This window comes from Lissotriton helveticus, chromosome 10, assembly GCF_964261635.1.
Source record: "Lissotriton helveticus chromosome 10, aLisHel1.1, whole genome shotgun sequence".
Taxonomy (NCBI): domain Eukaryota; kingdom Metazoa; phylum Chordata; class Amphibia; order Caudata; family Salamandridae; genus Lissotriton; species Lissotriton helveticus.
Genome location: NC_136071.1, coordinates 899,105,938 through 899,132,551, shown reverse-complemented (window position 1 = coordinate 899,132,551; position 26,614 = coordinate 899,105,938). Strand labels below are relative to the sequence as shown.

At 48.1% G+C, this 26,614-nt stretch overlaps 1 protein-coding gene across 6 annotated transcripts in view; it reads left to right on the top strand.

Annotated features, from left to right (window-relative positions):
* The window catches only part of LOC144784620 (thiamine pyrophosphokinase 1-like), a 1,414,696-nt gene that overhangs the window by 631,089 nt on the left and 756,993 nt on the right, over positions 1-26,614 (top strand). The window contains exon 1 of one of the 6 annotated variants that reach the window (XM_078663545.1): positions 3,476-3,672. The exons of the other annotated variants lie outside the window; for them this stretch is intronic. Within the exon in view, the coding sequence (XP_078519671.1) occupies positions 3,626-3,672 (47 nt within the window). The 5' untranslated portion in view covers positions 3,476-3,625. Of the gene's footprint in view, positions 1-3,475; positions 3,673-26,614 lie in introns of those variants that run through there. 6 annotated transcript variants of the gene reach the window in all.

Sequence of the window (26,614 nt, the reverse complement as noted above, 5' to 3'; positions counted from 1 at the left end):
TGTCATATTCCAACCTTGCATTCCCTATGTGCCCCATGGATGTTGGCCTCATACAGTCAGAGGTTCGCTGTGCAGCGCGGGAACTTTTCAACAATAATGCAGGCTATGATTCTAAATGCGTCTAACCAGTTATCGAAATTACTTTCTTTTCTCTCCCTTCTCCCTTCCCTCCTGTCCTCATCTTTATCGCACACTGTCAGGTCCAGTTCGTCTAATTGAATCTCTAACAAGGAGAAAACATCAGTAAATTCTTTCCTCCATATCCTTTCTTTTTCCGCTAAGGGGATAAGGCTCGCCTGCCGAGTGGCCTAGTGTATGCGCCTGGGGATTGGCCTGATGTTACTGGGTCGTTCGCTGTGCCTCTACTGCCCCATGCCACTATGGGGGATCCTGTTCCCCCACCTATCTTATGCGTGACTTGCCCCTGCAATTGCTCCTGTCGAACAGCCCAGATCTACCTTGTGCCATGGTAGCCCCGATATCCCCTCTTGAGTTTGGGTGCCCGCCTGGCCCCTGCGCCCCGAAGCCAACAAGCAACAAAGTTGCGATTGATTTTAAGCATTCCTGTACTATTGTGCCAATATGCTCACCACTTCTTGCTGTGTTGCTGGTGTCTCTGCTAGCTCCTGCCGTCGCCGGGATGGCTACAGGTGGCAGGTTGGTCATCTGGCACCCTTTCTTGGCCGCCGTCCACCGTAGGGCTCTAGTTGCGGCCCGCTGTCTATTCCTTGTTGCTGGCCTACCACTTTCCTCGAGTGGATGATTACTTGTCCCTTCGCCTGCTGTGATGGCAGCCAGCTGGTCCCGTACACCTCAGATGCTACTCAGATTTGCCTTATAAACCCCCCAACTCTCTTGGTTGCTCCTTTCCACCCTGGTTCTCCATACTGCTTGATTTGATTTGATTTGATTTTACATTTTATAAAGGGCAGCGAATGCCCAAGGAGTCTGAAGACTAGAGTACCAACTAGATCCCATTCTGAATGCCTAATTAATTTTTAAGCAACCATGTTTTCAGCTGTTTTCTGAACATCATTAAGGAGTTGCTGTTTTTAATCTGTAAGGGGAGGGAGTTCCATATCTTGGCCGTGCCAACGACAAAGCTCCCCCCCCTCCAGCGCAACTGCCTGTACCTGGGAACTACCAACAGTTGAGACTGTGCTGATCGTAGATTTCTGGAAGGTAAGTATTTCCTGAGGTGTGTTCTGAGAAAAAGGGGTCCTTTCCCCTGTAATGCTTTAAATGCAAGACACTGTGACTTAAATATAATTCTCTTGCCCACCGGCAAGAGAATTATCGGTCCTTCAGTCGGTTAGTTATTGGTTCGTATTTAGGAATGTCCAGTATCAGCCTTGCTGCTGCATTTTGCATTTGCTGGAGTCTGAGTAAGAGCTGCGACTGGAGACTTGTAAACAGAGCATTTCCGTAGTCAAGCCTCGATATGGTCAATGCTGTAACCACAGTTTTTAACGCATCCATAGGACTAAATGGACAAATCTTCCTGATGATTTTGAGGATCCCCCAAAAGGTGGAGGTAAGTTTGTTAATATGCCCTTCAAAGGTCAGTCTTTGATCAAATATGACCCCCAGATTTCTCACCTTTGATACTGGTACTGCGCAATCACCCAGATCATCCGGCCACCACTTTGGGGACCAGAAGGGGGTATGGTTGCCCAGTAACAGAACCTCAGTCTTCTCGCTGTTCAATTTAAGACAATTCTTCTGCATCCAGGAATTAATCTGCAGCATACATTTATTAAAACGTTCTGACGTCTCATCAACATTGTCTGATACCGAGATCACAACCTGTGTGTCATCGGCATATGATATCGTCGAGAAGCCACATTGTCTAATAATTTCTGCCAGCGGGGCCACATAAATGTTAAAAAGTGTGGGACTCAGAGATGAGCCTAGAGGCACCCCGCATGGCATCTTGAAAGATTTGGAGGTTTTGCCATCCATTTCTACCGCGAATGTTCTATTGTTTAAGAATGAAGTCAATAACTTAATGGCACTAGCTTGAAATCCCAGTTCTACTAATCTGTTAATCAAGATTTGGTGGTTGACCGTGTCGAAGGCCGCCGATAGATCTAATAAGATCAAGGCGGCCTTCTTACCCTCATCTAGCGTTTTTCTTAGTTTTTCTGCTGCCATCACCAAGGCGGTTTCAGTTCCGTGGCCTACCCTGAAGCCATACTGGGAGTGATCTAATAATTCACCCTGTGCGATAAAAGACATAATCTGTCCATTAATCAGCTTTTCCAACACCTTGGCACCAAAAGGGATCCTAGATATTGGTCTATAGTTTTTTGGTTCTGTTGGATCCAGGTTCTCCTTTTTTAGTAATGGCCTAACGGAAGCCACTTTCCATGCCTCTGGGAAAATGCCTGACTGAGTCATCTCTAAGAAGACTGATGTAAGTTGTTCAGCAATTAACTCTGGACATAAATGAAATATTTTAGGGGGGCAAGGATCTGATGGAGCCCCGGCCTTAGTTGTTTTTACTACTTGTACGATCTGTTCTTCTGTTGGAGGAAGAAAGGAAAACGTCGCAGCATTGGGTGACAGGTGAATGGCCAAGGGTGTTTTTATCTCTGCCAAATTATTTGTGATATCTTTGAATGTTTTGTATACGTCCTCCACTTTATTAATGAAGAATTCTCCCAGTATATTGCAGAACTCAGGATTTTCTATTTTTTGTGAATTCTCAGGAAGTTTAGCTAATTTTCTAGCTGTACTGAACAGCTCCTTGCTGGAGTTTTTAGAGTCCAAAATTTTTGCCTTTCGTTTACCTCCTCTGCTCCTCTCCTCTTGTTTTTTTGTTGGTTTGGCAGGGTGCTGCTGCCGTCTTTATGCACCAAAACCTTAGCTCTGTGTCATGAAAACAACTTCTTTTTTTTTAGTAGCTACCGTTGTTTTTCCCTGGAGGCGAAATGCTGCCTTGAATCTGAACCCCCAGGAGGCCATCTCCTGCCTGTATTGTCGTGGCAAATTGTTTGGTGAACTGGAGCATTGCTACTCTCAGGCAGCTACGTTCCTGCTCCTGACCCTGCCCCTTCGCCTTCAGTTCTGCCTCAATCTCACTTTGGCAGGGGAGGCATGCTGAGGAGCACTAGTGGACGCGACACAGCCTGCCTTCTGCAGACCACACTGTGGCCAGGGCCTCCATGTGCCTCGGGTAACTGTGCACCGGGCACCTACCCGGGATTGGAAGTCGCTCTCATGGGGTGAAAGGTGAGGTGTCTTGGGTCTAAAGTGTGTTACCTTGGGCTGATGTCTACACCCCACAAGTGGGCTGCGTCGGCGGCTTGGATGTGTCTCTTCCAGTTTTGTTGCTTCACAGGGAGTTAACTCAGAACCTCCCATAACCGCGCCAGCTCTTACAATGTCCTGGCTCCGCCCCCTCGGCCTCAGTTCGAATGCCGCTCTCTACTCGGCAGGGGAGGCACGTGGTGTGATCCGGAGCTGGTGGTGCCGGTTGCCGCTGGGAAAAACGGATGTGGGGGGCGGGCAGCCGATCGAACACAGTCCCCATGCCGCAGTCCACGCGACCCTCCGCTATACGCCCAAATCCTCAGCTCAGGACTGGTCTTCTCTGTCCAGTCCTTGTGCCAGCCCAAAGACAATGATTCGAAGCCCCTGCTGCCCAGGCTCCTTGTCGACTTTCCGTAGGTAAGCAAAATCATGAAATTCCAGTTGCTTCCCTCCCTCTCCACGATGTTACTGAACTGTTGAACTGTAGTGAACTGTTGAACTGTAGTGTGGGGAGCGGCGCCTTAAACTCCCCCCCCCCCCCCCCCCCCCCCCACAGCTTTCCTGCCTCCGAAGGCAGTTTCCCCCCATTGGGTGGTTCGGAAAATGCGTGCCCCCCTCCCCCTTGGCCCGGCGATTTGACGCCTCTCTGGTGCACTTTTGGCGCAAGGAGTAGCGCCCATTCACTTCTGGGCGCTCCGCAAGGGTCCAAACCGGATCCTTGCGGGGGCTCGGTGGCTGTTATGGCTCCGGCCCTCGAGACACCCTTTGGGTGCGGCCTCTGCAATACTATACTGAAAATGCATTTAGACCTTTAAACTGACACATTTTCACGTACTATTTTAAGTCTAGGAGGCCACATGTCAGAACAACACACAACATATAACATACTGAACAAGACTTATGGCCAGTGCTCTTCAGCCACTGGTTTTTTACGAAGCCCTTTTAAGCCATTGGCTTGCAGAGCTCTAACTTCATGATTTGGGACATGCCCTTGGCATTTTGGGTACATTTTAGGTAGTTTGTCTTTGTGTACATTCACTAAGTATTTCTTCAGGATGGCATCTTAAACATGCGCAATGATTTTATGGTGTTTTTTTTTGTATTCAGGCACTGTTGAGTTGGATGCTGGCCGCCACAGTATGAAAGTCAGGCCGCTGATGCGGTCAGTGGGCACTTCTGACTGATTTAGAGCACTCATTGGGTTCACTATCTGACTCCTGCTCCCACCAACTCTCTACGGACCGGTTTACAGGGGACCGGTTTACAGGGATGCCTGATGCTGCTTTGTGCTCCTCAACCCACAACTGGCTATTTCCTGTCAGTAGCCTACTCATTACTTAATCAGTTGATAACAGGCCAAGAGGGCTGGGATCAGAGCCAGCTTTATTTATGATGGACAGTAGCAGGGCCAGGGAGATGTAACAATCTCAGAGAGAGCATGAAGGGAAGGCCACATTATATTAAGGCATTACACAAAACAAGTATTACTTAACCCCTTCGACGCTGATGACGAGCTGGGCTCGTCATGAGGTAGCCTCCTGCTACGCTGATGACGAGCCCAGCTCGTCACGTAACATGCGCTTTCGCATATCTCAGCGTGCGAGCGGAATTCCGCCCGCACGCATGCGGTTAATGAGCTTTTTTCAAAATGTTATTCTGATGGATACTTTTAACAGCAGAGTCCTCATCTTTAGAATATTCCCAAGTGCTAGGCTAGACCCAGAGAGTTTTTCCATCAGTGCTCCCTATGAACCAGTAGATGGCACCATATGTCACCTTGGGGACATGATATCACTTTGGAGGGGATGGAATAGAGATGTTTATAGTGCCATCCTGCATGGTGAAGTCCATTTCTTTCATTCTTCATCCTCAACATGGTTCTGGAGCTGCACTCCCAACTTCCCAATTTTCCTAGAATTCCAAATAATGAGCCAAATGTTTATACATCGCAACATAATGATCTGCCTTCCCAATTTAATTGCAGGCGAACCATAGCCAAACCTTTCTGATGGCCCGACAGAGTAATGCCCATATGTCCTGCCACTCAATCACAATGCAGCCTTTTTGTTTCTGGCAAACCCTGGCGTTGACGAGCAGTCAAAGGCAAATAATGCTCTCTCTGCCATGGAAGATGATTCCCATTGGGAAGGGAGTATTACTTTTTTTTTCGGAAAGAAATTCCAGTATGGAGTTTTCTTTTTGAAATCAAAAACAGAAAACTGTTTGGTGCAGGGTTGCGTCATACTGACACAGCCCTGCACCAATCTGCGAGATGCCATTACAGGAACCACTGTGGTATCTGTCAAGTTATAAATCTGGCCCTATGTGTCAAGTAAAGTGTGCCATGAAGATGTCTCCACAATGGATGCTTGCCGTGACTGAATGAAACAAGTGTCAGTTACTGACCCGCATGACGTATGCCTATGGTGCTTGGGCTCCAGTCATCAAATTTGCGAGGAGTGATCTCTCTTGCTCTCGAAGGGAATCAGGGGGTGAAGCTTTACCTTGGAGAGCATAAGAAGAGGCCGCAGTTGAAAGAGCAGTCCTGCTCCATGTCACAAAGCCGTTCTTGATCGCAGTCACGAGGTCGGTCCCATGTGAAATTCAGTTCCCCTTCATAATCTTTCAGTAGGTCAAAAGCACACCATTAGGGTATAAAAGTCAAGCAGGGCTCATCCCTGTCAAGCCACTCTGGCTGCTGAGAAGCAGCTAGGGTGTCACTTGAAGGTTCTGGCATATTCTAATTCCCATCTTGTCCAGCATTTGGTCCTGGCACACCACAAATTCTCAGGCCCGTTGTGTACCCAGCCGCATAAAGCAGCCTTCTAGAACACCATGTTACAACCTTTTAAAATGCTACAGGCTCCCTCTGGTGTGCCTCAGCTCCTACGTGCCTCTGGGGCCCGTGGTTGGATCGCCACTGGTGGTCCTTCCCTTTACAATTGACTGCCCCTTGAAGACCTGTTCCTGGGCCTATACCAATTATGATCCAGACTTCTGCTTTGGCCCCACCGGTCCATGCTAGTTCTCAGTTCCAGCCCCACTAATGCTGTGTCGGATCCAATTGCAATGACCGTTTCTGACCCAAGCTGATAGGAGCCGCACCAGGCCTGTGCTGTGCTGTGAAATAACTACGGTATTACTACAAACAACTGTCCCTGTAAGGGTAGGGGTGAGGTTATAACCACAAAACTGAAATCAGCGTTGGGTATATTATTGTCCCAATTGAACTTATTACGTTTTATTTACTAATTCAATAACCAAGAAAAAACATACAATAATAAGTGAGCAACAAGTGAAGGGGTTCTGGAAATCAAAAGATTTCCTGACCTCAGTCATGTAGTGGCAAAGTGACTTTTAAGTGATATAAAGAATACATTAGTCACGATAAAGAGAACACATCTTGTACTCCACAACATTCAAGAGTTAAGAGTCAGAGTTAAGATATAGTTGTTGATGACGTTTGCAAATATTGATAAAATTGTGTGGTGGAGAGCTGGTACTGCTCTTTTATGTCATTAAATGGCCTCCCCCGTCAAACATCCCCATACTGAGTAATCCCTATTCTGTCCCATCAATCAAAGCCCTGCAGGCCATCTGTATGTTGCAGCTACATCCCTTGCCGCAGCGGAGCCATTCCTGTGAGTCTGTATTCCCATCTGACGAATCAAAGCACCGCCTTCCAGCACAACAGGGTCCCCATGTACGGTCGTGGAGGGTTTGTGGGATCTGGGCTTCTTAGAGCAGGCCCAAAAAGCATGTCAAGACCCAACAGTTTCAGTTCCACTCAATATGTAGAGTCATACCACCCCCATTAAACTAGTCGGTAACCGTCGTGAGTTGCGCAGCTAGATAGTAACCATAGAGGTATGCCATTCCCAATCCCCCTTCATAAGAGGAGTGTCGGCCATTGAAAAAGAAAACTGAAAAATGTGGGTTGGTTTGAGCACTGCTCCTTAAGTTGCATATAAAGATATAACTAAGTTTACCGTGCTCCACGGTTCACTCCCCACTCAGGAGTGAATTCTCATGGCAAATAAAGCAAGTCTTTGGTCGGCTTGTCTCCTTGGGCACAAGTATAGGCTGGATCTCCAGCATTAATTTGATGAGCCGACAACTTTATTGTTCTTTTCAATTATTTCAATTTAATTATAATCCTTGGTTTATAACGTAATCCATAATGTTGATTCACATCATATTCAATATCTTGATTTTTATCAATATACCATTCTTTTCATTATTGACATTTAAATGCCTCCCAATGCATTTCGGCGCAGCAGCGCCTTTGTCAAGGGATCTGTTGGTCGAAAATACAGGTGATTAGTACTACTTTACTATCGCCAACCACATAGTGTTATCACTAGCTACAAACTTAACCATGATAGTTACTAAAACTAAATAAAATAAAATACATAAGCTAAACCACATCTTATCCTGTTACTGCTCACAGCTACATCTGTAATATCTACTCTAGTGGAAAAATATACATTACATGACCCATAAAACAGTATGTGATACTCCCTAAATAACAGTAGGCTTAATGGCAACCTGGATGGAAAGATCTGACTCATAAACGTGGGGGCAGACGCTGAACATTATAAAGTCTGTACGAGCTTTTTCGAAAGCGGATGTGATATTTGATCATGTGGGAACCGCTAGGGGTTTAAAGAGTTGCGGTGTCCTAGTTGTATATAAACCGCTAATGTAATGCTTTTCGATACAAACTAACATTCGTAGGGTTCGCGCGTTAGGTTGACAAGTGCTCGGTATGCTAGAACATTGATATTACGCAAATGTCGCTTACCGATGATCAAGGATTTGTTACATGCCGTTCTGTCTGCTGCTCCGCTAAACTCCGTTTGTGTTCTACGGAGTGGCGGGTGGGAAAAAACTAAAGGGAATAGGTGGGCGGAGCTCATGATTACGCCAAGCGCTAAGGTAGCTGGAACATGTATTTCTCAAACTGCAAATTAAAATAGATGGGCTAAACAATGAATAACCAAATTCACCATGACAAGAAATCTATAGTATTACGGTGGAACAGTTAGCATGAGTTTACAGATAACACAAAAACGCCTTCGTGTTTGTCCACAATTTCCAAAATGCGTGCCTTCAGATGAGTTAGGTCGTGTTTTGCTTCCATGAAGTGCGTAGCAACTGTTGATTTGAGCATTTTCGTTCTAATGTTACTTTTGTGCTCATTGAGCCTCACTTTCAGTTTACGTTCTGTGTGTCCCACATAGTTCAGGTTGCATGGGCAACTCAAAAGATAAATCACATTCGCGGTGTCGCACGTTCCATTGACTTTTTTTTTTTTTCACAACCAATTTTATTGAGCATAAAAGTATCTAGAATGTGGCATCTTCACACATCAAGATCACCACAACAGCATCAATGCAGAGGTAACATACATAAGATTCACAAAGCTAGTGTCAATGAAGCTCAGCTTTAAAAATGCCCTAACAACCCATCCCAACCCCAACTACACCCCCACCCGTACCCACCATCCCCCCCCCCACCACACATGTACAGAGGCAACACAAAAACGATTCACATAGAGGAAGCAGGTATAATGCAACCAGGGTCGCGCCATTTGGGCCAGAAGAATCACTGCGATCAAACGTCCTCCTCCTGCTCCGCCGGGGGTTCCAAGGTCAGGTCACGGTAGTCGGCCCACCGCCTCCAGATCTTGAAGTGTTTGCGTGGGCAACCCCGCGCCTCAAAGACCGGTTTCTCAAGACCCATAAAGTAGTCCAGCCCAGCCTTCCACGCAGACAGGGGGGGGGCCCTCACAGATTTCCAGGCCCGAGCCAGGTCGCGCTTAGCAACCACCAGGCCCAGGAGCAGCAAGTGACGCTTGTATATGTTGCCCCCAACCCCTTCCATAATGTGCAGCAGGCCTAGCCTGTGGGTTCGAGGAAGATCCCAACCCAGGACCTCAGCCAGGCAACTCCATACGCCCCTCCAGAATCCAGCCAGGCGACCACACGACCACACCGTATGTATCAGGGAGCCAGGCACTTCCCCACAGCGCAGGCACTCCGGTGACGCAATCAACCCAGCCTTCCACAGTCGTTCACGTGTGTAGTAGGCACGATGCAGGTATTTGAATTGTATCAGGCGAAGCCGGACCGCGATTGCGGTGCCGCGCGGGGACTCCAGCGCCTCCCTCCAGTCGTCCTCATCCAAGGCGCCCACGTCTACCTCCCATGCGTCCCGAAGGGAGCTAAGGGTGGACGAGCAGTGAGTAACAAGGGACCGATAAATCCCAGAGACCTTCTTGTCTCCCATGTCTCCCATAAACACTTTCGCCTCAATCGGGCTGAACTCCGGCAGGGAGTCGAGGCCGGCAATGCTTGGGGCGAGGGCATGCCTCAGCTGGAGGTAACGGAAGAACTGGGACTGAGGCATCTGGAACTCTACTCGGAGTTCCTCAAAGGATTTGAGGGTGGCGCCTGACATGACCTGGCCCAGTTGTGTAATTCCAATAGCCTCCCAACCCTCGAACCCGGCTAAGGCCGCCAGTTCCGGGAGCAGACCGTTGTGCCACAGCGGCGTTTCAGCCGTTAATTTGCCCCACCAACCCATGCGGCGCAAAGACTGCCGCCACACTGCAAAGACCACTTTTGTTACCGACGGCAACCCACGGCGTATACGGGCCGAGTAGAGAACGGTGTGGAGCGTACGGTCACCCATAAGATGTCTCTCCAGGGCATAGGCCGGGTCACTCCTGTCCCCGTACCACCATTCATTGAGGACAAGAAGATGTGACGCCTGGTAGTAGGAGAGGAGGTCGGACGTGGCCAAACCACCACAGTAAGTGGACAGAAAGCACGTCCTCAGGGCCACCCTGGCTGCACCGCCATCCCACAGGAAGCGGCTCAGCACAGAGTTCACCTGACGGAACCACTCCATGCCAATAGGGTGCGGGAAATGTTGGAGTTGGTACAGCAGTCTCGGCAGCGCCACCATCTTAAAGATGGCCGACCTCCCAAAGATCGTAAGGGGCATTCTGGACCACGTCTTGACATCAGCCTGGACCCGTTCCCACACCGGCAAGACACTGCGTGCCCAGGCCACGGCTCGCGAAGTCGAGAGGAAAACACCCAAATATTTCAGGCCGTCCGTCGCCACGCGCAGGTCGGCGGCCCAAGGGTCGGCAACCACTCCGCCACGTAAAACCCACAGGGTCGACTTAGACAAGTTAAGGCGGAGCCCTGAAACTTCGCCAAACCCCCGCATGATCTCCAATACACGAGGGCCCGAGCGCCGCAGGTCGGTAAGGAACAGGAGGACGTCGTCCGCGTAAAGCGCAATCCTATCCGTTAGGGTATCGTTCCAGACGAAGCCACGCAGATGGGCATCCATTCGTATCCGCGACGCCAGGGGCTCCATGGCCAGGGCAAACAGATAGGGGGACAGCGGGCAGCCCTGCCGAGTACCACGGCCGATCTGGAAGCGCCCCGAGACCGCACCGGCTACCCGGACCGACGCCGTAACATTAGTATACAGGAGACGGATATAGGACAAGAAGACGGGCCCTAGATTGAGGCGGGCCAACAAGGTGAACAAATACGCCCAACTCACCGAGTCAAAGGCCCGGTCCATGTCCGCGAGGAGCAGTGCGGCCCGTTCATCCCTAGCACCCATGGCGTCAATCGCTGCCTGCGCCCGCCGGATATTATGCCTGGTGGCCCTGTGCGGCATGAACCCGGCCTGGTCAGGGTGGACCAGGTCGGCAATGTGGGGCAGAAGGCGATTCGCCAGGGCTTTCGCCAAGATCTTGGCCTCGATGTTGAGGAGGGAGATTGGCCTGTAAGAGTCGTGTCGATCCGGCGCCCTGCCAGGCTTCAAAAAGACCACAATCTCAGCATGACGCCAGTCAGGTGGCAACTCGCCTCTAGACCGCGCCGCCTCCAGGGCGCTGCGAAAGTGGGGTCCCAGTTGGACATGGAACTTTTTATAAAATTCGGCCGGATAACCGCTCGGGCCGGGCGCCTTCCCAGTATTCAATTGGCCAAGGGCCTCCCAAAGTTCCTCGGACGTTAGCGGGGCCTCCAAGGCCGTTCTAGTCTCCTCCGGAACTGCCTGTGGGAGCAGGTCGTCCAAGTAAGAGGCAATCTCGCCCTCCATCAACGGGTCACGAGGGGCGTATTGTGCCTCGTAGTAGCGGGCAAAGCTAGCCGCCAACCGATCCGGGTCGGTCATAACCGAGCCATCTTCCGCCGTAATGCCGGGTAGCTCAAGGGGCTGGAAAGTCGCCTGGCAAAGCCTATGTAGCATGGTGCAGGACTTATCGCCCCACTGATACACCCTGCTACGCGTGGCGAGCCACGCCTGCCGGGCCTCCTCATAAAGGGCCGAGGAATATGTCTGCTGGGCCTGTAGGAGCTGCCGCACGACGCCATCGCCACCCCCGAGTCGACCACGCTGCTCCAGCTCCTCCACGCGGGCCGCGGCAGTCACAATGGCCTCCCGGCGCTCCCGCCGAGCGGCCGCACACCAAGCTATATCAATGCCCCGGATCGTGGGCTTTAGCGCCTCCCACACAACAATGGCATCGACATCCCCAACCAAGTTCTCGCGCCAGAAGTGGTCGATCTCTTCGCGTAAGTGCGCCACATACTCCGGCCGCTGCAACTGCCAGGCGGACATACGCCAACGAAAGGGTTGTCGTTTAGACGGGAGGGTTACGGTGGCCAGAACAGGGGAATGATCCGAGAGGCCCCTGGGGAGTATCGTGGCGTCCCTGACACGGTTCAGACAGGCACCCGGTACAAACAAATAATCGAGTCTCGAAAATGACCCATGCACCGCCGATACATACGTGAAGGCCTGCACTGCGGGATGAAAATGCCGCCACACATCGATCCAGCCCAGACTACGCACAGTCGCACACAACCGGGTGGGGGCAGCCGCGGGGGGGGGTCAGACACTACACGCGCTCGCCTCAGGCGGTCCAGGCCCACATCCATGACTTCATTCCAATCACCCCCCACCACAGTCAGGACCTCTGGGATTTCGTCCCACAGCGCAAACAGCCGCTCAGACAGTGCCCATTGCAGGGGGGGAGGGGCGTAAACACTGCCAAAGACCACCGGCTCGGAGCCCAGTAGGCCCTTAACAAAGACAAACCTTCCCTGAGGGTCAATCCATTGCTTCTCATGAACATAGGCCACTCTACGATGTATCAATATGGCCACCCCCCGTGATCCCCTCGTAAAGCCAGCATGATAGACCTGGTGATAACCGAACCTCTGGAGGCTAAGGGCCTTGGAGCCCAGCATGTGAGTTTCCTGAAGCAGGAGTACATCCACCATCTCCCTCTTTCCCCATCGCAGCACAGCCCCACGCTTGATCTTATCTAGGATACCCCGCACATTCCATGTCACCACCCGCAGGGTCTTCGAAGGAGACATAAGCGCAGCATCAGCCATTGTTAATATACAGTCCAAAATCTGGCCCTCCCTCCCACCCAGGTGCAACCCGCAAATCGACAAGAACCACAGCCTCAGACATGTGTGGACCCAGCCCGCAAACTCAGCGCCCCCATCCCAACCCAGAACCCCCCCAACAAGTGCAACACCAGAACACCCTCCCAAGCCCCACACCCACCACCCCAATACCTCAGAAAACATTGAAGTATCTGTCGCGGTATGGAAAGACCCGGGCCCAAAACAGAGGACCCAGGGCCCGCCATACCAATGGATCCCCACAACCCCACAGTGACACACACACACCACCCCCCCAACAACACTCACATCTGTGAGGGTCTGAGGCCCACGTATGGTACCCTCCGAACCCCACTGCGTCCCCATGACAATAACCAAAGTCTTCACATGGGAACCGACTGGCACATCAAGGACAAAATGAAACAGTCTCACCAGCCGAGGCAGAGCAATTCAGTATGCAGCATACAAAGTGCGTGTAGGCCCAGCAGTGTTCAGCTGCCCGCATCGGAGTGTTCCGAGTCCCTGGCACCGCCCGATTGCGAAGCACAGGCGGAAGCCGATCTTTTCTTGGAACGAGACCTCCGATGGCGGCCCCTCTTGGGCGGGCGATCCGTCCGCTCCGGCGACGATCCCTGAGACCTGCCCGGGTCCAGCCCCGGCTGGGCATGGGGGCACGTTCCATTGACTTTTAAGATAATCTTTTCTTTAAACTCAGGAGGTAGTAACAAGTTTCCTTTACTGATGTTTGTACAGTTGTGGCAATTCATGCATGGTTGAGTGCCTTTGAATTTCATACCCACAAATGTCACCATTGACGTCAAGGCACTATATACTTCGATCCCTCATCTATCAGGCCTGGAGGCAGTAGAAAAAGTTTTATTGAATAGTGACTACGAAGATCAGATGAAGATCTTCCTCATGGAGCTTCTTCAATTTACTTTGATGCACAGCTATTTCAAGTATGGAGAAGAATGGTATATACAAAAGAGCGGAACCTGCATGGGCAATTCGGCAGCTCCTACATATGCAAATATCTTCATGAGGGATTTTGAGGATACTAACATTTTTAAGTCAAAACATCTGGAAGGAACACATTAAACTTTATGTGCGATTCATCAACGACATTTTTATTGCTTGGGAAGGCACAAAGGAACAACTGCTACCGGAAATCATGAAACTCAACCAAATTGATAAACGTATTCAGTTAACTTGGGAGATTGATGACAAAACCATCAATTTTCTGGATGTAGCGATTAAAAGACAAGACAATAAATTTACCACCACTTTATTCAGAAAAAACACTGATCGCAACAATTTACTTAGGTATGATAGCCATCACCCACCATCGTTAAAAAGACACCTACCCTATTCCCAAATGATGAGGGTAAAAAGAGTTGTCTCGGAACTGGACAAAGCGGAGGAACAAATGGATGAAATGATTGCACGATTTCAAAGGAGGGGTTACCCCGAGCCCACACTTAATGAAGCAAGACAAAGAATCAAAAATGTCAGTAGAGAAGATTTATTATCCAGTAAACCGGCAAGTAAAGAGCAACGCATCACTTGCGTTAGCAAGTTTTCAACCTCCAGCCAATCGTTTAAAAACATCATCAGGAAACACTGGTCAATACTACGTGTGAAACCAGATTTCAAAGGAGCGTTTGAAAAAGAACCTTTGTTTGCACATACGAGGTCCAATAATATGGGACAACTATTGAAGCCTAAAAGTAAGACATTTGTGGGTATGAAATTCAAAGGCACTCAACCATGCATGAATTGCCACAACTGTACAAACATCAGTAAAGGAAACTTGTTACTACCTCCTGAGTTTAAAGAAAAGATTATCTTAAAAGTCAATGGAACGTGCGACACCACGAATGTGATTTATATTTTGAGTTGCCCATGCAACCTGAACTATGTGGGACACACAGAACGTAAACTGAAAGTGAGGCTCAATGAGCACAAAAGTAACATTAGAACGAAAATGCTCAAATCAACAGTTGCTACGCACTTCATGGAAGCAAAACACGACCTAACTCATCTGAAGGCACGCATTTTGGAAATTGTGGACAAACACGAAGGCACTAACAACAAAGCACAACTCTTGAAGAGAGAAAATTACTGGATTTATCGTTTAAAAACTTTAAGACCAGGGGGGCTTAATGAAAGAGTGGAGTTTTTGTGTTATCTGTAAACTCATGCTAACTGTTCCACCGTAATACTATAGATTTCTTGTCATGGTGAATTTGGTTATTCATTGTTTAGCCCATCTATTTTAATTTGCAGTTTGAGAAATACATGTTCCAGCTACCTTAGCGCTTAGGCGTAATCATGAGCTCCGCCCACCTATATCCTTTAGTTTTTTCCCGCCCGCCACTCCGTAGAACACAAACGGAGTTCAGCGGAGCAGCAGACAGAATGGCATGTAACAAATCCTTGATCATCGGTAAGCGACATTTGCGTAATATCAATGTTCTAGCATACCGAGCACTTGTCAACCTAACGCGCGAACCCTACGAATGTTAGTTTGTATCGAAAAGCATTACATTAGCGGTTTATATACAACTAGGACAACGCAACTCTTTAAACCACTAGCGGTTCCCACATGATCAAATATCACATCCGCTTTCGAAAAAGCTTGTACAGACTTTATAATGTTCAGCGTCTGCCCCCACGTTTATGAGTCAGATCTTTCCATCCAGGTTGCCATTAAGCCTACTGTTATTTAGGGAGTATCACATACTGTTTTAGGGGTCATGTAATGTATATTTTTCCACTAGAGTAGATATTACAGATGTAGCTGTGAGCAGTAACAGGATAAGATGTGGTTTAGATTATGTATTTTATTTTATTTAGTTTTAGTAACTATCATGGTTAAGTTTGTAGCTAGTGATAACACTATGTGGTTGGCGATAGTAAAGTAGTACTAATCACCTGTATTTTCGACCAATAGATCCCTTGACAAAGGCGCTGCTGCGCCGAAATGCATTGGGAGGCATTTAAATGTCAATAATGAAAAGAATTGTATATTGATAAAAATCAAGATGTTGAATATGATGTGAATCAACATTATGGATTACGTTATAAACCATGGATTATAATTAAATTGAAATCATTGAAAAGAACAATAAAGTTGTCGGCTCATCAAATTAATGCTGGAGATCCAGCCTATACTTGTGCCCAAGGAGACAAGCCGACCAAAGACTTGCTTTATTTCTCATGGCCATTGAAAAAGGCCATGCGATGACGACCCCCACCCAAAGAAAGGGGCCAATCCTCGAGGCCAATGAACGGAACCATTTACTAGAACTGGATGGGAGAAATTCGAAATGGTGTATAGAAAGCATGGAAGACATCGTTTTAAACTGAGCTGCTCACCCCAGTGGATTCAAGGGCAAACAGCCCCACCACTGTAAGTCTCTGTTCAGCCCGGTTATCAGGGGAGTGAGGATAAGACTCCATGCAAGATGGCCCATAATTTGAAGGACAGGCTGCGGAATGGGATTGCAGCACACCAAAAATAACCACCTGTATCGCCTTTGATTGGCACCAATAGATATTTAGATTTGTTGACCAGGTGCCCGTAGGCCTCTCCATAGATACGGAGATTCTCCAGGTATCGTGGACTTAGGGACTTCCAAGATCAGCAGAATATTATTGGTGTAGAGAGCTATACGCTCTTCAGTCCTCCTCCCCAGGACCATCACCTCACCCGATCATCACAACGTATGAGACGTGCAAAAGGCATGATTAGCAAGGCAAATAAGCCCTGACAAGTGCCCCTACAGATTAGGAAGGGCCGGAAGAGGGTCCCATTAACCCAAACTCGGACAGTTGGGCAGGAGTACAGGAGGCCAACAAGTTTGCAGAAGAAAGGTCCAAAGGACCGCCCTTCATAATATCACTTCCAAAAAGGACTAGACAATGGTATCGAAGGTCTTCTCACAGTCTACTAGCTACAAGGCTGTAGGGTTGCTGATAAGTTGTGCTTAGGATAGGGCCATTTGGACTCTGCGAATAAAGTGGTGGGTACTCCTGCTTGGCATGAATCTACCGGGTGAACCAGGTAGGTTTGGGCCCAGGTTACATGGACGCCCAAGACCTTTGCGAATACCTTGACATCTACATTGATAAGAGAGATAGGCATGTACAAGGCACAGCGGTCTGTGGGATGACCCACCTTAGGGATCAAAACAGTAGTTGCAATGTATACTTTCGGGGGGAAACGACCTCTGTTCTGCCATTTCCATATATAACACCAGGAGGTGGGGGAGGAGGAGAGATGGAAAATATTAAGAAACTCAATTGGGAACCCATCCGGACCCGTGGTTTTCCTCATGCTCAGAGCAGACAGCGCCTCCCCAATCTCTTCCACCATTAATGCCTGATCGAAATCATGGGCCATGGACCAGGAAATCGAGGACAGTGGAATACCTCGTAGTATTGGAGACGCAAGTTCCCACAGGGCGTGGGCACTGCCACATAGAGCGTGCAGTGGTAGTCCACAAGGACCTGGGCCACATCTGTGTCCTCTCATGAAGATAGTCTGTGGCATCACAGATAGATTGTACTATTCAGGACGTCATGTTTCTAAATGCCAGCCAGTAGAGGAGCTTCCCGGTCTGGTCCCCGTGCTCGTACACATGTGGGGTCGATGCCCACCGACACTTCCTAGCCTCCTCTAGGGAGACCCATTGCAGTTCAGACCTTGCCAGCACCAGTTTACAGGCCCGATCCAACAATGGTTGAGAACGCATCCGCCCCTCCAAGGAAAGGATTCGGGGCTCATAGGTCTGTCATTCACAACAGTTTACAAGCTTCTTTGCCCCTGATATGCCCTTTAATCAACCCTCTCACAGTGGGTTTGCTGGCTGCCCAAAGGATCTTTGCAGAAGGCACTGTGCCCTCGTTCGTTTAGAAGAATGACTGGATCGCCATTCCAACAAATATGGCACATTCCTGGCCTACGAAATACCAAACGTTAATACTCTCCATGGGTCTCAAGTACGCCTTTGCAGGGCCCATCTCTAGGATGAGGGGAACATGAGCCAATATGGCTCGGGAAAGGATCTCTACACAAGTTAGGTTGAGGGCATCGGTATGATATCCATATCTGGTCGATGTGTGATATCATTTTATGTGCCGCGGGTGAGTGGACATATGTCCATTGGCCAGGGTGCTAGATCCTCCATGCATCGCAAAGACCCATCGCGCACTGAAAGTATGCGTCGCAGAGAGGCAGTGTCCCTGGGGTGTATTGTATTGTTCAGGTACCTGAATAGCTCTGCTCCAGGTAGGGATCAAAGTATCAAGAAAGCACATATGCGTCCTCATTTCAGCAGCAGAAGAGGTTCAGGGTGTTTCAAAAGTGAGGTGTCTAGGTCGAGGTTGCCAGTCTCAGCAGTCCTGCGATTTGGACTTGGTGAGGGGGGCCTCCTCCACATGCCGGAGTGAGCCCTACAGGAGAGGGTGCATTTCGTCTGGGGTGGTTTAGAAGAGGCGATGGAGGCCTCACCACCTCCGAATTGTCCCCCTCTTGTCCACCAGGATGTCAAATCTCACATTGTTCCATCGCCCACTCCCAGGCCTAGTCCTCAGTGTCAAACAAATAGGTTGAGGAAATAAATATCACCTTTTAGTCTGGCTGTAAAGAGGAGCCTATATGAGCTCTCAAAGCTTTGGCTTGAGCTCTTCAATCAATCAATCATGGGGTTCTTAAGCGCAGCTACTTACCCAGAAGGGTATCAGGGCACTGGGGGGGGTGGGGAGGGGAGTGCAGTTCCTAGGAGCTCATAGAGGAAGGTCGGAGGCCAAGTGGGTCAGAGGTCTTCCCTGGCCTTTCAGGGTACGTGTGGTGCCGTATGCTCATGGTGATACGTCGAAGAGCCAGGTCTTGAAGTCCTTCAGGGACTTAGGGAGAGTGGGTGTCTGGCAGAGGTGAAGAGGGAGGGTGTTCCAGGCCTTTGCCGTGAGGAAGGAGAAGGAACAACCTCCTGTTCTGGTCTTCTTGATGCCTGGAACCGTGGCGAGGGAAAGCTGGGCTGAGCAGAGGGATCTTTAGGTGTGTGGAACGAGAGGCGGTGGTTCATGTAGGCATGGCTGGTGTTGTGGAGGGCTTTGTTGGTGTGGGTGTGCAGCTTGAAGGAGATTCTCTTCTCGAGGGAGCCAGTGTAGTTTACGCAGGTGTTCGGTGATGTGGCAATGGCGTGGTAGGTTAAGGACTAGTCTGGCAGTGGTGTTCTGTATGTTCTGGAGTTTGATGGAGAGGCTCTTGTTGATCCTGGTGTAGAGTCTGTTGCCGTAGTCCAGTCTGCTGCTGATGAGGGCCTGGGTGACTGTTTTTCTGTGTTCGAGGAGGATCCAGTTGAATGTTTTACGTAGGAGACAGAAGGTATGAAAACAGGAAGAAGTGACGGCGTTGATCTGGCGGTCCATTTTGAGTTCGGAGTCCAGGATGATTCCGAGGTTGCGTGCATGGTCCGTGGGGGTGGGGGAGCCGGGGTGGATTCCCGAGGGCTGGGGGCCACCATGTGTCGTTCCAGGCATTGGGATGTGGGCCTAATATGAGTACTTCGATTGTGTCTGTGTTCAGTTGTAGGCAGCTGTTCTTCATCCACCTGGGGACTGCTTCCATTCCTTCTTGAAAGTTGTGTTTCAAGATGTTGGGTTTGTTGGATAGTGAGAGGATGAGTTGCATGTCATCTGCATACGATATGATGTTGAGTGCGTGTGATCTGACGATGGAAGTGAGAGGGGCCATGTAGATGTTGAACATATTAGGGCTAATGGAGAATCCTTGGGAGACTGCGTTCTGCCGGAGAGGAATGAGCAAATCCAGTCAAGGGCTTTGTTCCGGATTCCTACATTGTGGAGTGTGCGGGCTAAGGTAGAGTGTGAGACTGTGCCGAAGGCTGCAGAGAGGTCCAGGAGGATGAGGGCCACAGTCTCTCCTTTTACGAGGCGGGAGCAGATGTCATCTGCTGCGGCGATGCGGGCGGTCCCTGTGCTGTGGTTCTTCCTGAAGCTGTTGCGGGATTCTGCTCATGCACAGAACTATGCACAGGAAACCAGGACCTCAATGAATTGTGGTGTACCAAAAAACTCACCTCAGTTCCCAGAACCCCTATTCGACTAGCATCAGTGTCTCATTAGCTCTCCATCCTACAGTGAAGCTACCAATGATAAGACAACCCAGAACGTGCGACTTAGGTTACTCTCAGGAATGGTGGGAATCAAGAACACTCTTTAGTTTTTATTCTCATACCAGTCCACAACATGAGAAATCAGAGACACGGAAAAGTTTAAAATGTTTATTTTTATCAATGTGCTCTAAGATGCAGTATTTTGGCTAACATAAGCAGGCATATGATTAGAAATAAAACAATCAGCATTGTTACAATTCCATAAAACACAAAGGGAGAAATCATGTTACAATGATAGTGGAAACATGTCATATAGCGCCTTGTGAACCACCCTTCCCTGCTAGGAACTAGGTTTTATAATAATAGAAGGTCTCTTAGGCTTGAATGGGGAACCCCATAGATCAGCAGAGGTGAATCACATCTCAGGATCAGCAAAGCTCTCTGTCTCTGGAAAGGTATTTGCTCCAAGTGCCCAAATTATGCATGCAGTGCAAAATTAAAGGCACTAGAATTTCAGTTGGTTGCAGCTGGGTGCTTGTTGTCTAGAGCGTGGGCCTATCAACCTGAATCACAGCATACATTATTATGACCGTGAAGACTTCTGCACGCAGTGTACAGACTAAGGTTGTGGTGTAAGTCTAGGGATGTGAAAAACAGACCGTTCTCATGCGAAGAAAATCGAGCAGTTTAACTTATAACAGTTACATGTAGTGTTGTGTGCAAAAGCTGTAAAGTGGCAAAATGGCGTTTAAACTTCTGATACGCTTATGTTAACACAGCAATGTGTGCAAGCAGAGCCCTGTCCTCACTACGAAGCTTGATTGGGAGGAGTCGAAGATGTTGTTCTCATCGATGAAGGAGGCGAGTTGGCTGTTGACAGCTTTTTCAATGACTTTCGCCAGATAGGGAAGTAGGGAGCTTGGTCTGTACTTCTTGAGTTCTCTGGGGTCCACTGATGTTTTTTTTAGGAGTGGGTTGATCTTGGCGTGGTTCCTTCATTGGGGAAGGAGGCGGTATTGAAGGATCGGTTTATGATTCTGTGTAGCTTGGAGGAGATAATGTCTGTGACTCTGTAGTAGATGTGGTGGGGGCAGGGGTCCGTGGGTTCCCCTGAGTGGGTGGTCCTCATGGTCTTTAGGGTGTCTCCGATGCTGAGGGCAGTCCGGCTGTCCAGCGTTGGTTGTGTGGTGCAGTGAGCGGTGGGTGTGGGTTCCTCGTGGAGCTTGTGGTCGTCAAATTCGTCATAGATGGTCTTGATTTTGTGATGGAAGATGGCGCTAAGTTTGTCGTAGAGGCCCTGGGATGGTGGCATGTCGGTGGACTCGATGTTGGGTTGGGTGAACTCTTTGACGATGCTGAAGAGTATCTTGTTGTGTTGTGTGTCGGGTGGATTCTGTCCTGGAGTGTTTTCCTCCTTGAGTGTCTGAGTTTGTGGTGGGCAGTGGTGGCTATTTTGTTGAGGTTGGCAGGGGTTTTGTAGTTCCTCCATAGTTTTTCGAGACGTCTGCAGGTTTGTCTGGATTCCCGGAGTTCGGTGGAGAACCAGCTGGCCTTCTTGGCATGAGGGTTGGAGGATTTCTTGAGTGGGGCGACTGTGTTGGAGCAGTCGGTGATAAAAGGAGCATCTAAGGTGCTGGACTGTGCGGGTGTAGTCAGTGAAGATCATGATCTTAGTGTTTTTAAAGCGCAGGTCTTGATGCAGCCGGCTTCACAGAGAATGACGTCTCGGTCCTGTTGGTTGAGGATACGGGTAATGATGGGACGGGGTCGCACCACCGGAGTGGGCTAATTGACCAGAGACCGATGCACCATCTTCACCACGAAGCAGCAGGACAGTTTGTCTGGGGAGATCCTGGATCAAAGCCAGCCCTCCAGTAGTCTTTCTGTGCCTAAACTCTCCTCCATCTCTGGGAAGCCAACAAATTGAAGATTGTTCCTCCGTGACTGATTTTCTGCATTTGTACCTCATTCCTCCAGTTAGGTCGTAGTGGAGAGCAGTTTAGAGACTTGAAGTTTAAGGGTCTCCACCTCATCTTCCACTGTGGATATCCTGGTCTTGGCTACCGTTACTCGGCTAGCAACATTGCAGAGGTCTTGCCGTAATAGGGACATGTCCACGCAGACCTCACCCACCTTAGCATTACAATCAAGACAAAAACTCTCTGCCTGTACAGTATAATTAAAGTGCTAGTCGTCACTGATATAAGTGCAGTTGTACATGAAAACTGGCCTACTACAATACAGTACACAAATAGATTAGGTACAAAATTATCAAATTTATTCTATATATTGCAGAAAATACAAATGTTTGAAAATACATTTATGCTAAATGTGTGTTTCCCCATGTGGGTTTGTGCACATTTCTAATCATGTGAATTCTGCTTATCTATATCTTTACCTCTTCATTTCTTCAAATCCAGATGCCCTTGAGCCGGAATGGTTTGGGTCTGTCCACTTTAGGATCTTATTTACCCTTTTCTTCTGTTACCATCTCTCCCACCACTGCTCTTCGTGAGTAGTATTCTTTGTCATCCTGCTCCCTCAAACCTATGGAGAGCATTAAGACCTTTGGATTTTCAGATTAAGATTTTGCAAGATTATTGGGTCAAACACCAGGTAGTGACCAACCTTTTACTCTATCCAAGAGTCTCGATGAGGAATGGATAAAATTACTTAATCTTAAAAATAAATCTAAAAGAACCGAATCACATGCTAACTTTATGCAAGAGTATTTAAAAGCTGATACCATCCCGATTGGGCAGAGGGTAAGAAATATCCCGGGATTATTCATTGAGATCAGACAGTTCCTGAAGAAATGGGATCTTATCTCTAACAGATGTCCAGGGACTGGATGATTCTCATTATTGAAACTGCCAGGGAAGTGGTATCCATATTAAATAAGGAATTTAAGGACATTGAAGAAAAACTGAAACAGAATAACAGCTTAGAGGAAGGAAAAAAGAAGCTAAGGAGATCACATTTGAGTTAGATTGTTTTTGTGAATACCTGCTAAAAAGGAAAACTGAAAAAAAGAATCTAACTCAAATGTGATCTCCTTGGCCTTGTGGGCTCTAGCTGACACTGGGAGGGAGTCCTACCCCTGTGGCTGATAGGCAGTGCTCACCTTGTCACGGCCTACAGCTGCGATATAGCTTAACGCCTGTACTTCAGGCTACCCTTATGTCCGCGGCAGCAGTCAATCAGCCAGGCCCTTGTTCACTGGCGCAGGGAGCCATGAGAGAGTTGCACCACATCGCTCATGGCGCCCCCCCTTCCTGACACCACTTGCGCCAATCCTGTCACTGGCGTTACGCACTACAAGGGGTCAAGAAAGAGGGTAGAGGGCCGCCGGTTGCGCAGTCTCTGCACCTCACCTGGCTTGGGGTCTGGGGGCCGTCGTCATCTTGCTTGCAATTCTCTGCGGGTGCTTCAGCTCCATTTGGGGGTATGGCATGCATGATCTCAGCGGGTCAATTCAGGTCACTGGCGGCTCCCCCCTCCTCCCCCCACAAAGCATGGTGGAGGAAGCAAGTATGTCTGCTGTCGGGAAGGATGGCAGAGGATAGTCGTGTAGGACATGGGAGTCAGCTCAAAACACTGCCGCCATCTTGGCTGACAAAGACCACGCTTCGATGCACTATACAGATACCACAGAAATATATACATACGTACAGATCCCAAGGTCAAAATAAAAGTCAGGATACCAGTTTCACATGGAAAACATGCCTGTGTACTATGCAAGGGATATTTTCGTCCTAACAAGGGTGATATAAGAAACGGACAAGTGGTGGATTCAATCTAGTCAGAAAGCAGCATGGGTTGGAATCAAATCCAGTCAGCATTTATATTCTGCAACCCCAGAATTTCACAGTGGGCTACTAAGATAACTGTATGCAATAACACGTACTTCTGTCTTTTTTTATTTTTACCATTTAAACACTGGTTGAGGAATTATGTAAGTGCAAACTAACTAGAAAAAATGTGTACTTATGGCCTGATTTATATAAATGAGATTATTGGATGAATTACTCCGAAAATATTATAAATGATTACTGGAGAGTGCTGATAACCACAGGATGGGCTTACAACCAACAAGATAGCTAAGCACTCTTAATTCATGGGTTTTTTCCCGATCTAAAAGTTCTTTAAATACTTTTGAAGAAACTTCTTTGGTTTGAGCATATAACTTCGAAAGGTTTCACTCCCATGTTAAAAAAAGTGCTTCTCCTCAAGATGTGCAGCCACAAGTTCCCTTATGATATATGAGGCGGGAAATGGGATTTCAATTGAAACGTAGTCCTTTATATGGAAAGTGTCAGAGAATAGCGCAAATATGAGAGACAAACAACTCCAAGGTGACTTTTGCAATCAATCACCGCCTGCCGAAATATGCAACCAGAGAAATAGACAGTTCATTTTAAAATTTGCAAAACAGCTTGAAGGGCCCATATCTATTTTACAAAGTACACCCCACGAGCTATTTGACAATAGCTGGTAAAAATAAATGGATGAGAATGGACTGCAATGATGCAGAATATTTGGAAGATTATAGAGCAATCACTCGTGGTTATGACACAGCAAGAAAATGAAGTTTGCTTTAAAAATATGTACTTTTAAGAACATCTTCCTCTTGCAATAAATGAGAAAGGAAATAGTTGAGACATGTAGCTCCCATCTTCTGATTTCCGTGTAAAGATCTGTGAAGTGAAGCATCAGAAGGGAGAAAGACATATGGTGTGGCCATACAGATATTTGCTGCGAAATGCAATTAGAAGCGTGAAACTCTCACAGCTGTGTCTTATCTACTCAACAGTTCCTCATCACATGCCTTACTTATTGAGGTATACTACTTCACTCAGGCAACCCATTAGCTAGCAAAACAGTCTGGTTCCCTTCCATCATCTCTCAGATGCCCCATCCAATACCAGGAACTAGACAAGACCATAAAGGGTGTGGAAACCTACTGCAGTTCCTGTTTGTGAGTGCTCCCCCAGAAGGTGCTACACGGTCTTGCCTGACCCAGATCACCAATCAGGCAGTTCGCTCTCTTCCATGTGTGTTGGCTGGGTGACGAACGGGGCTCACTGCCAGAGCAAGGCTTCCTTGTTACTTTTCATGTAGGGCCCCTGTTCAGTCTCCTTGCTGACTTTTGCTATACAGACTTAGTCCTGGGCGTATAGATGGTGTGGATGCTGAGCATGGCTCTCGTTGGGCCATTCTCCCGTTTGATGCTGCAGTGCCTTCTGGCCTGCCCAGCACTATCCTAATGGCTTCTGGAGTTTTTCTTCTGGGTCCTGGCTAGACTGGAAAGGCATTTCTTTCAGGCCACATTGGTCTGACTGGCGGCCACAGCCTCTTCCCGATGTTCGAATGGCTTCATTCCGCTTGTGTGCAAAAGTCCTGAGGAGTAATGGATGCAATGTGCATGGCTCCATATTTTCTGAGGTAGTGTCTTCTTTTTTACTTTGTTCTATTCCACATTTGCAGTGCTTTGTTTTTGGACACATGCTGTTGTTTTTTTCTGAATGATAGTTCCTTATAGCACCTAGGTACATTGGTTTGTGCTGTTGATGTGGTTGCTTTTGTGTGCTATGTCCTATACATTCTCCTGTTTTGGACCAGATCTGTGTATGCCTGCATTGGGTTTCTGTTCCATGACCCTGTTTCTGGGGCAGCAGGGTGCTTGTGGCTGTGTTTTTCTGCCCTGCCCTGTGCTGTTCTTACTTGGTTTGAGCCAAGATTCCACTTGTACTGGGATGCTGTGTTGCACTTCTACCCTGTTTGTACCCATTCTGTGCTAGTATTGTTGGATTGTGGTCGGATCGCTGCCTGCAATTTCCTGGTTACGGGTTCATGGCCCCCTTCTTGTCCAGGGTCTGTTTCTCATCCTAGTCTGTTTTCTCTTGGGGCGTTTCCTGTCATTTCTTTTTTGTGATGCTCCCTGGATGTCCATTTCTTGCCTTTGCAATTGTTACTATGATGGGGCACAGGCTTACTCTTCTGTGAGATCTCGCTTCCTTCAAATGGTTGGAGAGATCCACCGGCCTCCTCTGTCATTGTGTTTTTTTAGGGTGGGCTTGCTCCTCCTTTGTGTTCTTGCTTAGACCCTTTGGGCTTGGGGGTGTCTGCTGTGGACATGGTTTGGATCACCTGTGCTCCGGGCCATTGTATGCACCTGTTTTGACTCTTGTTGGCTGCCCTTGCGATTCTCCCTGCGCTCCTTAATACCTTCTGACCCCTTTTGTGGGCCTTTGTCTGGACCTCTGCTCAATACAGTAGTCTCTCTCCCCATATCGGTGGTCTCCTTCCTTGGCTATATTGAACAGCTGTTCTGGTCTTTTCTGGCCTCGGTTGTGCAGGTGTCTATATGTACAAGTGTGAGTTACTACTCCTAAAAAGAAACTGTAGTAAGTCCAGCACCACATATGACCAACCACTCATACTGCCTGACCGCAGTGTCATCCTATGGTAAAGTAAAGGGACAAGTAAAAGGGGTAATTTAAGTAGAAATAAAATAGTAAATATATTATGATTTGAAATATTATTTTAAAGTATGTTTTTAAATTTATTTTAAGTGTAGAATATAAATAACAAAATCTACAGCGTGATCTATCTGTACGGTGATTGATTTTAAGGCCAATTTTTTTAAAATATAGAATAAGGTCAAGGACGCAAGCAATCGAGCTTCTTACTGACATGCAGTTCTTTGACATTGCATTTGCCTTGGCAAAGTTTGTCCAAGAAGCTAAAAGATTTCTCATGGAA